At 38.4% G+C, this 14,757-nt stretch overlaps 1 protein-coding gene across 3 annotated transcripts in view; it reads left to right on the top strand.

Annotated features, from left to right (window-relative positions):
* The first annotated feature begins 2,152 nt into the window (after positions 1-2,152).
* LOC111321181 (uncharacterized) overlaps positions 2,153-14,757 on the top strand; it is a 31,084-nt gene continuing 18,479 nt past the window's right edge. The window contains exons 1-2 of one of the 3 annotated variants that reach the window (XM_022923991.2): positions 2,153-2,284; positions 12,587-12,724. In XM_022923991.2, coding sequence (XP_022779726.1) covers positions 12,620-12,724 — 105 coding nt within the window. In that variant the 5' untranslated portion in view covers positions 2,153-2,284; positions 12,587-12,619. Of the gene's footprint in view, positions 2,285-8,292; positions 8,426-12,243; positions 12,725-14,757 lie in introns of those variants that run through there. The other 2 variants (XM_088738021.1, XM_022923990.2) reach the window with 2 other exon arrangements.

Here is a 14,757-nt window from a genome sequence, read left to right as displayed (position 1 = left end):
GTTAAAACCGCTGCCGCACTTGTTGTAGTTAGCGCCTTGCTAGGTTTTTCTCAATGACTTTCGCCAGTAAGCCTTACAAAGTAAAACTTTGTATTTAGTAAACTCACAGGTCCCCTGGGTAGTTTTCAGCTCACATACCCTCTTTATCCCAATCGATCTATATATGCGTGACCCATCGAACACCCCTTTCTTGTTTTGACTAATTAGGTTTTATTTATAGACCTCCTTCACTGTTAGCCTAGCAAAACAAGCTTCAAATAGCGTGATGAGCCCGGTTATGAAAATATGGAGTCATTTCCTGTTTATCAGTCTATTAAATCGTTATAAGGACATAACGTCTGACCGGGTAACGTCATTAGGATTTTTACATGCAAAAAAAAAAGCAAGGTCCTCGAACTCAACTCTTACATAACACTTGAGAACTTAGCTAAGCGTAACAGGTATTTTAAAAAACAATCTTCTTGTTTTCTGTTATTTGCTGAATGTTTTCGAGTATTTATTTGCAAAACGTTTAAAAAACGACTAGTTTACAATGCTAAAATTGCTGGAGTGGAAGCATGAAAATAAGGATTACCCAACCGTTCGACATGCGAAATGAAAACCAGTTTGACTTCCCGCAGCAAACCGAAGCTCAACGCCAGCGTTAAGGGTTCATGCTCTCGGTCATGTTCTTGAAGTCTTTTGAACAGCAGTAGATCAAGCGCGGGTGAGATTTATACCATCTAACAGTACCATCTAACTCAGTAATATTTCGCTCATGAGCTTAAATGTCTTTTAATGTTTCTGTCTAAGAGACCTTAATCACAGTGCTCTACTTTCACACTTTCAAACGTTTACGCATAACTGTAGTTTATGGACATTGACTATGTTTGTGGAGAGCTTCATACAAGGCACATTACTTTAAGCGTAGAAAATAATTTTGACCGTCAGACCATGATATATTAAACATGATAATTTCCACGATCAAATTCTCCATCATTGCCTCGTGTTTTTCCCGCAGCTGTAAATGAAGTTTAAGACATTGAGACAACGAACACTGCTTTTTTCTAGATCTACATACTTCTTGGCCTTCTTTTTTTTTCCGTTTAAAGGCAAAAATTTAATGAAAATAGCTCCTTTGTGTGTTTTGGGGCCAAAATGTCAAGCCACATACACAATTTTCGGGAAAGTAAATGTTTATTCATAACTTCAAGGTGAGTTTTGAAATTTTGAGATCGAAGGTTATCAGATCAAAAAGCAATTTACCATGTGAACCTTTGATGATTTTTAGGAAGAGCTGGGATGATTATTTGAACAGGGCAAGCGACTGTCCTCTAGGCCCACCCAATTTGTTGCAGAAAATTAAAGCTCCTTATGATGGCTGTCCCACCCAAAGGAAATCATATGGGGATGCATAAATGAAAAAAACGGAGTAAAGCCAGACTAGTTTTATCATGGCTGTTGAATCGATGGTTTTCTTTTTTTTTTTTTTTTTTGTTTAAATAATTCAAATAATCCTGAGCGTATCATGTCACTTGGTTTTTGGTCGGCGCTTCAGTTGTAATCTGTTGTTTGCATACTTTTTTCATGGTGTTTAGCCTGTGGCAAAAAGACAATTTGTTACCTCACCCTGATTTTCGTGCCACATACTCATGCATCAGCTGAATCTTTAATGTGCACGTATCTGCCAATTCTTTTGTTTATTTTGCCCGTTTTACCTAATTGGATCATGATTAATTTGGCAAATAAACAACTGTGCTTCTTCGTGTTCGTTAGAAGTTTCACTTCCTTTGAAAAACTGGCTCAGTAGAAATGATTTAGTCAAGAAAGCCAGCCTTTTTAGTAACATGTTAAGAATGATTTGAATGTTATTTGAAAAAACCTTAGCCAGCAATCTGATGGCCTATAATTTTTCTAGGAAACACTTTTTCACAAATATGGCATGCTGATATCTTCTCTTTGTTAAGGTGCTGTCACCCCATTCCTCAATGATTGCTCATCGACAGTTATCTCTGATTTAAAGGTATGAATGGCGTTTATTATTTCAAATTGTCATGCTAGCATCTTAGTCCAGGTATAACTTCTGAAATAGGCGGAAAATTTCTAACCTTGTTTTGGTGAGTATGGTAGGAACGCCGAACGAAATCTGCAAAAATTGAGAATGCACGTGAACAATTATTATTCTGCTCATTAAAACCTGTTGTTTAGTGAAAGAGGTCGCCGAGAAGTTTCGCATGACTGAAATCATCTGCTTGGTTTCGTCGATCGATCCCAGGGTGAGAACATTGACAACCACCTTTGGCTGGTAAGTAATCTCGTCGTTTAGGAACAGTATGAGCTTCAGCAGTTAGATATCAACAGTGTAACCATTTTGAATTTCCGCCGGCCCTGACAAACTTGTATATTAGTTTATTGATGTTGTAAACATTCCCCTAAAGAAGATCCGATGTCTTGGCACAATTCAAACATTCCTACAACGTTTGAAAAACAAAATAAATCTTTTATTTTGCTTGGATCTCTAAGGGCACGAGACGCCATAATGAAAGTCGCTAAATCTCTCTGAGATTGATGCAACGCCGCGTAGTCTTCCTGTTTGCGTTTTGCTAACTAGAACTCACATGGGAGAACAAAAATTAGTTGTTGTTCCCAAAATTCACCGAGACACTAGAGTTTCCAGCAACAAGCAAGACTCGGGTTGCTGGAGAGCATTTGTAAGATTCAACTGCAAATGCCGATAATAAACTTCTGAAGACCAGGAAAGGAATTTGTGTCTGTTGTTAACTTTATAAATTTTACGGCCTGTTTTCCGACCACTATGACAACTTCACTATGTTTTGTGGAGATATTAGAAGTTTGAATAAGCTGATTTTAAGTGAATGTATAAAAGTATATCAGGTAACACGAGGAGATAACTCTTGGTTCTCTTGGAGAGGATCTTGAACGCCGATTAGTTGCGCATGCAGTACTCTTAATTCCCGACAACCGTCATCAAAATAATAACTGTCTTCGTTGAAAAATACCAGTTTCACTCAAACAGCGTTCTCCTTTGATATCCGTAAGCGGATTAATGATGTTCTCTAACAAAGCAATGTAGTTATTCTTTCGAAATTAGCACACACGAACTGTTTTCAACGAGTTCTATATCTTATCACTTCCCTGTCTCTTCCATGTAAAATTATTCTTTCTTCTGATCAGAGAAGAACCGAATCCAAAATCTTAAACGCATGTTGATGAAATTTCAAATTGATCAAGACAATACTAAGCTACAACCTCGAATCTGGAGAAAAATAGACCTTCGAGACAAGGAAATCGAAACGCCGTGGGTAATTAAAACTTTAATTAATTGGCTTTGTAGATGCTTAAGGCTAATAGACTCACGAATTATGAAAAGCTTTTATCTGGCTTTGTCTGTTATTAACGTTGACTGCACGGCTCTGGTATCTCTGGGTATATAACATTACAGAAGAGTCCATTCTGTACGCTCAGCTTGCCACTCTATCAGATGAAAATTCTCTTGATTGAGCCGTTGCTAAGCGTTCATGATATCGCTGAGAAAAAGCGGTTTTGGATGAAATAACTATCCAGTTATAGGAAATAGAAATCGGATTATCAAAATCCTCTTTTTGTATGAAAACTTCGATGAAAATGTATTTAACTGGAACGCGCCGTAAAATAGGCGCAGTCCTGAGTATTTATTTCTGAAGACGTGCAAATTCTCTGAAAAATAAGCGGGTTGGTAAATGTACTCAAAAATCATAATGGCACAAGGCTTGTAACACCGCTTGTACACTGAAGTGTGTATCTGCGCGTGCGCACTTTGCAAAGGTAGGCTGTTACCGGAAAAGGATAGTTAGAAAACTGCGTCTCTTTTCTTCTTCCTTTTTTTGTCTTGTCTTATAACTTTTGTCAATTTTTTTAATTCTCATTTTTTTAAAGCTATCGATAACCTTTTGGTGATAGGATATTGGATTTTTAGATCAAGTTAAATTACCTTCATTGTTCATCAGCTATGATGAAAAGCAAGATGGTATTTTATTGAAATATCTCATTTAGTCATTTTACCCCCTTATAACCTTTGAACCTTGGCATGACAAAATTACTTTCGGCGACTCACGTGCGCATGTATTTTCCCAATTTGTTTTTATTGTCGCTAATCACGAACTCCAAGCCTCATTGGAATTTTAGTCCTGTTAGGAAATGTTTAAACTGACATTTAAATTTGCAGCGGGTGTCTTTTACCGCAACCTCTCTTGGAAAATAAATTTTGCGTCTTTCCAAACACTAGTTCATCTTCACCGTTTCAGAAACGTTTAACGCAAACATTGCGGGCTGTTATAAATTCCAAGCTGTTTCTCGAGCTGTTGCTTTAGCCTATCTGCAGACCTAGATATTTCTTTAAAAGTGGGTTGTTGAGAAAATAAATGTTTATTCCAGTATAAATTATAAGCCTTCTTGACATTGTTCGCAATCTCCTCGTTCTGGTACACCGACTCGAAGAAAATCTTATTTGGTTTAAAACGTGCGTTTACTGAACAAAAACTCAAACTTCGCCGGCTAAGTTACCGGCCCGTGCTATGTTTCGCTTCGTATCCATGTTTAACATTTAACAATATGAATTATCCTTTGCACTAGTTTCAAGACTTTCAACCAAATTGTCTGTCACCACTTATCAATTACCTTGAAAGCTGATGGTCTATTTTTAATCAGTATTTAATGTTGAAGACCTTTATCGAGCTAGGTGATTGTCGTTTAGTGCGTAATATAGACTCTGCAGATAGTTCACCGAAAATATTGCATACATCAAAGTGCACGCTTTTTTCCCCCTGACCACCCACAGTGTGACCTTTCAGGATGTAACTATGTGTGGGCACTTTGCTGAAATCATTATCAATGAGAATGACAATAATGAGAAGTGAATGACCTTAGGTATCTGGTCTCTATTTATCAGTCATGAAACAAGTTCCCTTTTCGAATTACAATCCTTGGTATTTTTGTACACAATCAGATTAAACTACAGAATAAGACAATGCCTTTGCCTTTCTTGTTCTGAAATCTCTACTTATTTTAGTTCGGAAGGTCAAGATTCTTCTTTTCTTAAAGTTACGAAACGGCAAAACAATATTATTGCTTTAGGTCGACCGCTACAAAGTTTGCTTTAAATTCACTGCATTGGTATCAATCATGTTAAATACTTTTTCTTTGGTATTCTTAAAACCATCACGTATTTGGTTAGTAAAGAATTTCTGTTTTTTGAGCAATGGCACCGCTGAAAATTATTCAGGCTCGTTTCAACCATATGATTTGAATATATCAACAAAGTTGAAATGGTAAATTGGCCACCGTTACGATTATAAAAGCTGACGTTTCGAGCGTTAGCCCTTCGTCGGAGCGAAGGGCTATATCGACCGCCACGAAGATTTCTAACATGTCGGTAGGTGACTCATTTGAATCAAAATGCTGTAATCATCAGTTTAATCTGCTTTTTTAAGGAGTTAGATTTACGTCGGAGACTTGAGGGGCTTTGTTTACTGATAAACATGGCACTTGCCGCGGCTCAGCCTTCTTTTAAAGAGCTTCTAAGTCCGGCCTTGGCGATTAACGATACAATTTGCTACCGCTCAAAATATCACGTTCGGACTCTCCACGCTGTCTAAAGATAACTTTAAAACTTCCATACGTTTCCTTATGTTTTCAGTCATTTTTAAAAACTTTTTCATAAGCTCAGATTCAACTTAGGGTATTTCACTTTGGTTTCTTTTCATCATAAGTACCACTGAATCAAATACAGGCCTAAAGAAGTCCGACACGCGTACTGGTTTTTGTACGTTTCTTCACAAGTACGCCGGTTGCCTCCTGATTCGGTTACGCTTTTGTGCAGCTTCTCGCTTTCAAAGGTTTCATTTAGGGACGTGAAGTGACGGTTTACATCAATAAAAATCCACCCAAGTCTGACTAGTTCAAAGCTTAAAAGAAAAATACACGAAATTACATCCCTCGCCAGGAAGGATAATTATCAAATATGACTTCGCTACAGGCCACAGTTCAGGGGAGCGACATGAGAAATTTGGCTTACCATTCAATTTTTTTTTCCATACTTAACCATCTCTGTTCTTATAGCTTAGTTTAAAATTGCCTCCTTCGTGTTCTTAAATGGTCCTGTCTGAATAAATAAATGAAGGATTTAGAGCGTCGGCGAAAAAACCGGCCCGACTCTATCGTGACGTCGGCAAGTTTAAAGCCTTAACAAACGGTAATAGCATTAAAAAGCAAATAAATTAGAATAGAAGACGGAAATACCAGTATTCCATTTGTTTTACAAAGAAAAAAAGTTAAAAGACGTTTATTGTTTACATTGAACTCTCTCGATTTTCCTATTGACCCTGATATCAGAAGGACAAAATAATATCCATGGCTCCAAGATGTCTCTTTAGTGCGCCGCTTTTTATATCGTATCACTGGCTCGATGAGGCAACCTGAGTGACCTCAGAAGAAACCCGGCGGCAATTTCTATGATAAGTACTTTTTACATCAATTGCTCGTGTCTCGCCGGACTCCACTGATAAGGTTTCCCAGGAATTCTATTAGAGATGTGCTGAGAACCTTCCAGTGGAATCCGCCCCTTCAGCTATGTTCCGTCCGTGATCATTTTGGTAATAAATTGTGGAATACACACTTTTGTTAATACTTCAAACTGATTTACCACGAGGCTAGAAGCTCCAGCTTCTAGCTAAGAACTCACCGTCTTCGGCAGCATAGCGTATACTGGAAGGTATGAGTATGAAGTCCTTCTTTTCATATATTTTGTGCACCGAATCTTTTAAACATTCAAATATCGTTTGATGTCTGTTGGAACTACAGGGAAATTTTGACGTGCCCCCTTACTCTAAGAGACAAATATTACTGGTTTCCTTCCCAACAAATCGTTTCACCGGAAAGGGCTCACCCCGTACTAGTGTGGCTCGCGATAGTTTTGCGAGCGAGGTATTGCCTGTGGAATGAATATAATTTGTTTCTTGTCCCCTCTGCTCTATGGGACTCTCTCTCGTTCCTGCGGTTTTCCTCTCATTCTGACCACATCTGCTGCCTGGGATAAGTGGTAAAGTATTTTTATCACTGAACATCGTGTTCCTTGCACGCAACATGGGGTAGCAATACGATCTAACATAACTGGTGAAGTGGAATGTTGGAAGTAGATGTTTGATGTAGATCAGCGAGGATCATTGATATAGATCAATCATTTCAGTGAAAGTTCGCGGATCAGAAGATGCGGGTGAACAGACAACGATGCTCTTGCAACATGAAGTTGGACGGAAATCTTTCATATTTTAGCAGGGGAATAACACTCCAAGCTGTATGGGAGTAGATGAGCAACCGCTTAAAGCTAATTTATTACGATGTTAAACTGACTATTTTTTGTATCGGGGATCCAAGACTTGGCTTTTTCGAACAGATTACTCGTCAAATATGGCTGCCGTTGCTTTAATACTACTATCAGTAAGGCTGCAGAGAGCTACTGTTATGTGTACAGCAAATTACCTGAACTTAACGAAATTGACTATATATCGTGCCGAGAAGAGTATCGAGTTTTCTTTCGTGTGAAGTTTTTCTTTGATCCTTCCTTTTTTAACTAAGAGCAATTTGCTTTGTTTTTGTCTGTCCGAAAGTGAAATCAGTGAAACCACTCGTGATAAAAACTGTGCGAAAGCATTCAATTTCTCGTGCAAGGAAAATGAAAGGGCATGAACTGTCCAGAGGATTTGTAAATCTCACACTTACCTTAAGCTTTCTATAGTAAATTGTCTTTGAATGACATGCAAACTCTGTCTGCTATCAAGCAATAGATTTACCAAACGTTCACACAGTCATCTATGAAGAACGACGACTAAAATAAGACAAAGATGGCATATCACACGAAAAAAACTCTCAGAGTAGAAAGGCTAAATTAAAAAGGAAAAAGAACCATGACGATTTTTGAGCTCAAAAGTCAAATGAGAAAGAGTTTTGTACAAAGAAAGATTTGAGTTCTTCACGGGAAACTGAACGTCATACCTTCGAATTCGGACTTCGCGCCCTGGTGCTCAGACCCAGAGCTATATAGTGAACTCTAGAATGAAGTAGGCCATCTCAAACTACCAATAATGCCGAAGCGATCGTTTTTTAAACAGAGTTAGAGGGATAGCGAATTCTGAGCAACAAGCTACATGCAAGCTGTCACTCGCAGTTTGGCGAGAGAAAGCATTCACGTGATCTTTGTAATTTGCCATATACATGGGTATCCAAGTGCAGGCAACCGGAAGATATTGTCATCGTTTAAAGAATGTTGTTTTTGAAGGTCCACGCAAGATAAAGAAAGGTGATGTCTTGTCCTCTTGTCTTGGAAGTTTGCCTGCGCTGTCAAGAGACAAATGTTTGAGCAGTATATTTCTCCTTTCTGGCCCGGCCAAGAGTAAGTTGAACGTTTGGAAGTGAAAATAACGATCACCACTATAAATCCATTGAAATTTTCCTTGAATCTTTGGCATAAATTTTCTATTCATCTCAAATTATGTTTTGTATTCGTAAAAAATTCCTGTAGGTTTGCTCTTCTTTCAATGTGAAGCGTTCACGAGAAAATTAAAGGTTTAAAATTATCACAGAAGTTGTAAGGGGAGAAAAAAAAGGCATGATTTCAGGACTAATCACCAAACTAATCTTAAGGGCAAAGCTGAAGCCCTCTGTTGTCTGTTCATAACTTTGGTTGTTTGCAAAACCATGCAAGTGATCACGAATGATGTTCCTTATAGCTTGAACATGCGTATCACAACTGACCTTCCCCTCAAAATGACCTAAACAGGCGATAAAGCACATGCTGATCAGAAAAGCTGAATTGTTTGAAGAATATTCAATTGAGTGTCGACAATTTAGGGCGTTCCAGCACGCATGAAACTTGTAGATCAATCCTCACGTTAAGTTTTTCTATTCATCGTGGCTAGCTGATTGACAGTCGAACGAACGTCCAGCTAAGCATAATGGATGAAGAATATTCGTGTTGACACACACGTGCCTGGGATGTGAAAATTAGATTTAAGATGTGTTTATCAAATCTCAATCAATCCAATACTACCCGCGGAGAAGATTACACATTTTTGGAAATATTAGTGGTCAAATGCTATGAACTTACAAATTATAAGCAAATAAATAATATTTGGTGATCAGAAAGGAATGCCATGTAAAGATACCTAAACCTAACTGTGGCACGAAAACAAGATCGATTGAGTTGATTTTTCGTTAAACCTAAATGGTAAATTATATCATCACAAGAATGTCCTTCGAATAGCATTGATGGATCGGGGAACCTACTGTTCAAACGGCGGTGATAGAATCCGGACAGTAACTAACAAGGAATTGGCCAGATTTCTCTGTTTTAAATAGTACACAATCCAAGAATTCCCCCAAAACAATTTCCGTACTTTAAAACTGAACAAAACAAAAACAATTTGTGCCTGAGGAAACTGTAAATCGTCTTATATCTGGATCAAACAAAGGAGGCAATTTGGATAAGGCCTGCGAAGCCTCGTCACCACCAGCCCTTGCTTTTAGAACACCTGGGTTGTCTATTTTCGTATCGCAATTCTAAGCTTTCTAGAAATGTGTTTGCTATATATGAGAACAACGCAGTTTATTTAATACACTTTTTTCTACACCACGGATAATCCTAATTTGGTGTGTGCTTAGCTTCAGAAGCTTTAGACAGATTGTAGAGTGGGCGAGCCAGCCAAATTTACTTGGGATTGTACTCGGATCCATTGTTTCCATCCATAGAGTCTCTAATCATTTTTTGGACTGCATCTAGTCAGCACATGTTTTTGGAAATACATTTTAATGTATATGCATACATTAGACAGATTAGAAAAATTCTCCCTCTCAAAAATAAATGCTCGAGTGAAAGAGCTAAAGGCTCCATGCGATAATTTCAACCAGTTAGACCAGAATACGACTCTTTTCATTTATAATATACCATGTTCCTTCTTTCAAAAAGCTAGCTTTAGTGTTGAGTCATCGTATGTGGTCATATCAGCTGTCCTTCGATCAACTTAACTGCTGATTGACTCGCTCGTTCAGTTGAACAAATATACCATCAGATCGGTTGGACAATTTCTAATACAACCCAGTGATTGGGCTCAGCAATGAATTGACCAGGCTCGTTTAATACATCAAGGGGCCATGAGGAATGTGGAACGGGACGATATTCGTAGCTGACTATAGCCAACCACGCATTCGACTCATTCGCACATGGGTGAAACTCCATCCCAAAAACGGAATAAACGTAACAGAGTAATCGGCAATGGATCATTGCGTTCATACATTGCATGGAAGTAGAGCTAATACCAGTGTTTGTTTAGAAATTTATTTAAGAAAAGTTGAGAAAGAAAATATAAAGTTACATAACAAGAACATATTTTACATTGGATAGCATTTAGTTGCCTCCAGGTGCAAATAAGTTCTCTCTGACAAGGACAAGAAAATCAGAGAAGGATTAATACGCATTGCTCATGCGTACCTGTCATCATGAACCCGTCTTTTGACGTAAACGGGCACTTTGTCGACTTGAATTAAAATCCTACTCCAACAAAACGGCTCGAAGGGTTTTTAAAGCATAATTTTTGTGTCAGAGAACGCACACCCAGTTCATTAAACATGAATCACTGATATAGCAATACCTCAGACATCGGAATGATTAACTCGGTGGACTGAAAAGTCAGTGAACTAAGGAAATGACTCTTCATTTATTGACGTGAGAACGATACGTTTGGGTAACAGAATGAAATTAAAGGATTAGGGGTTTTGGAAAAATGCATCCAGGAAAGAAAGAAAATCTAATACGCGTCAAAAAAGAGAAGGATCTTCATCAAGACACGGGGAACTTCTAGCGCTCGTTCAGTTAAAACAATTAAAACTTTAAATTCCTGCTCACCACGTAACTGTCAATTTTTGTTTGAAATAAGTACTATTTTGAAAGGCATTTGTACGACTTGTCAATCATTTCCTGACGAGTTTGTCTGACACGTTAGTGCTTCATAAATTCTATTTTATGATAAGGGAAGGCGCAGTCAAGCAGCTGTAATACACGATGGCTATCCCAATTGAGTCGAAGTCGCGCGTTTATCGATAGTCGAACTTGCGTGTGAACTTCTACTCTAGAATTACACCAAAGCCTGTCCTTTTTGTCCTCTAACAACCCGAAGAGTGTCGACAGCTCAGTGAATTGCATGCAATAATATTTCAATTAAAGACCAAAATGGATCTCAAGCGGGTCGCCTCGCAGGCGCCTAGAGAATAATGCCGTAGAGTGACAGCTTAGGACATTACTAGAACAAATTTGGCAACCTTCGTGTGTCTAATTTGAGCTGCTAAGATTCGTACATACCGTGCGTCTCCAGGAGATAAGTATCAGTGCTATTCATTTCTTTAGAAAAACAATTTTCGCTAATATCCTGCTAATGAAAGACGCGCTGCTGTCTGCATTACTGAAGAATTTTGGTTCCCACAATAAACAATGACCCTAACTGTCACATCACATTCGTCATTGTAATATTCATGAATCCTTTATGCAGGAACGCAATAGTTCCCTTTCTAAAGAGAGCTGTTAGAATCCAAAACTTCTCCGTTGCGGTTGTCCAGCTTTCCCAATATTCCTCAATTAGTGTAATGAGAGTATACACTAGAATTTTGTTAAGAATATTTCTAATTGATGAGATAAAAGATAAGATAAGGTCGGTTTGGCGTTAATTGTGGGTCTGGTTCCCGCAACGGCTTATGTCCGAAGAATATTCTCACGGTAAATGTCTCTTATTGAGGATGCTTGTGCGGTCAAATGTCATCTATCGTGGCCTCATTGCCAGCTTTGAGGCTTTGCCAGTACGGAAAAATCTTGTTATGTTCAAAACTTCCTCTGACGTGAAATAATTCTTTAAACAGATGGCCCGAGTTGTCGGAAGTTATCTTACAGTTTTATACATACTAAGACAATACTAACAACAGCACGTGTCCTCTGGTAGGTAGATTAAATCAAGTCGCAGAATAACAAACTAACAGTTTTCAAAGTGACCATTTCACGAGTTCTGTTACTTAAATCATCAGTAATGATAAACCGTGATCATGGTCAAAATTATGATAATTTTGACCACGATAGTCATTATCTGTTCGAAAAACCGCATGCATGGAAAGACAAGATTTTGCTTCAGAAAAACTGCAAAGTACATTGTAATGATCTTGTTAGCCAAATTTAGAAGCGACTTATGACAGCGTTGAGGATATTAGATGTCTCGTCAGTGGGACTCCGAGCTGTCTTTTTCAATTGCGTTTTAGTTTTCTGTCTTACCAGTCGATCACTTCAAGTTGATTAATCCGAGGGGTGTGTCATTAAAAAGCTTGTCATCTTGTGTGGTCCACCACGCATAGGTAAACATGATCTCAATCGAGCAGGCCACATTTACCAGGTGGCATCGAACTAAGGAAGATCAGAACGCTGTACTTCAGGATAGGCGTCGATTTCATTCTTCAGCGCGTGCCTCTAGGAGTGGAAGCTGTCACGGTCATTAATTCGATACAATTTATTTATTTATAGGCTTAAGAAATACGTTCATATCTCCGACACATCATGAGAGCGGGCCAGATTCTTCTCCAAATGAGCCTGTTGGTTGTTCTCTTGATGTTCGACATCGAAGGAAACTCAAGATTGGCAGAAGGCAAAACTCTCCAGAAGGTGAGTACTTTACATTCTTTTGGAATGAAGATAGGCTGTATTTGGTGTAATTTACCAGTGAAACGGCCCCAAAGCGAACAAGTCTCAGGAAATCCGCCGAAATGGTTGAACGATGCCATCGCAACGTGGGAACACACTACCGTGCGACAATTCTGCACGCAAACACCGATCGGCAGAGACAGCAAAATTTCTTTTGTAAGTCAGCCAATTTAAAAATTCTTTGAAGAGGCTTTAACTTGATTGAAACAGTTTATCCATTGCAAAGGAACGACTCTAGAATTACTCGGTATTTTAAAGGATAATCATGCCGAATCTCTCTTATTCGTCACGTGTGTCATGAAGAGGCTATACCGCTTTAAAGGACGGAAACATTCCACCGACTGTAGCTCTTCAAGTGCAAGGAATGCCTTCTTTGCAATCTGGCAATCTACTTATACCTTAAGTTTCTCAAAAACGATGAAAAATGTCATACACTCATTTTTTGTTTCATATTTCCTTAATAGCACAAAAACTCACCATGTTTCAATCAGCTCTTGAGGTGTGTTGCGCAGCTGATCCATCGAGAACTTTCTTGCAGGATGATTTTTTTGATCTGCAAAATGAAATCAACTTCTGGCGTATTCTGTAATCAAACTAATGACCATGATCTTTGAAGATTGAATAAATTGTAAATCTAAAGGAAAGATCAAGGGCTTTCCTTTTACGGTGTGAAAAGATGAAGAAACGAGATTAAATCTGCTTGTATGATTATCACTGCTTGCCATTTGTGCGCCCAGGATTGTGCTTGACTTAAAACAAAGTGGACTGTGTGACGTAGAATAAGGAAATTGAAAACAATGCGATGGTAATGTTTATCAAGAGGCTTTGCGAAATCCGTCGTGGCAAAATGCTCCCATTGTGTCCAAATTGCCAAGTTACATTAATAGCAGATTTTTAAAGCAATGGTCGCAATTCGGTGTGGATCTCACCACGTCACAGCAGATGGCTCTAAAACTGACATTTTATTTCGAGGTAGGGAGTTTTCTGCAGCACATGGTGAACAAAACGAGCATTTTAGCGTTTTAATGGAAACCACATGTGTGGGAGCATTTTGGAATTACGAATTACTTTATCAGTACCACAAATCTTACAGGCGTGATGTCTTGTTTGAATTAGGAGAAGGGATGCTATTTTCTACCCCATAAAAAAGCATCGCCTGATGTTTACAGCTGAGGCCTTTAAATGTTAAAACAACTCTTTCGAGAGAGTAAGGATTGAGGAATTGTTTATAATATGAAGAGGTCGTTCGTCATTCGCTCTTCCTAACAAAGATAACAAGATGTCTTGCCACGCCACATCAGGGGAACTCACGTATCGGATGGCCTCTAAAGCCACGCACGTACCTCGCACATCGAGCGCTCCATTTCGCCTGCCCTTCCCACATATCACATGATTCATTTTTAGTTCCTAATAAATGATAGTTTTGCCTTCGAATCGAAACAATCTGTTAGTATTTCGCAATAGAAACTCTGGCCTTTTCATTGTCCTCAACGTCTTTTGTAAGCTTTGCGGTAAAATATCACAGTTCTCCCCTTTTAAAGGTAAAATGAATTGAATCATCAAGGTTATCTATGGACACACAGATTGCCTTTCACTGACTTGTAAATTGCAAGATCTGGGCATGACCTCTTTACCTGGCTCATCAATTACAATCCACATTCTTTGTAGTGAAGATAAACTCATGTCTAAAATAAAGATGGAGTGGTTTAATGAAAAGTCTTAACACCTTAGAAGGTCACAAGAGGCCTTAAAGGATTTGGCTATTCATGATTTGTGTATGTCGAAGATTCAGCCAAAAAGTTGTAAACTTGTCGTTTGTAATCCATGTCAATATTCAGTCTATCTTCATCTCTTAAGTGTTTCTCTACCCTTGCAAACTGGTATTTGAGGATTTCTCTTAATTAGCGTTAAATTTCAAGAAATCACAAATAAATGAAAGGAAAAAAAATGGTAATGACACTAGAAATAAAGATTTTTCTGGAAGTTAGGCAATC

This window comes from Stylophora pistillata, chromosome 11 (genome assembly GCF_964205215.1).
Source record: "Stylophora pistillata chromosome 11, jaStyPist1.2, whole genome shotgun sequence".
NCBI classification, from domain to species: domain Eukaryota; kingdom Metazoa; phylum Cnidaria; class Anthozoa; order Scleractinia; family Pocilloporidae; genus Stylophora; species Stylophora pistillata.
Note: the sequence above shows the minus strand (reverse complement) of the source record. Positions and strands in the feature narration are given on the sequence as shown.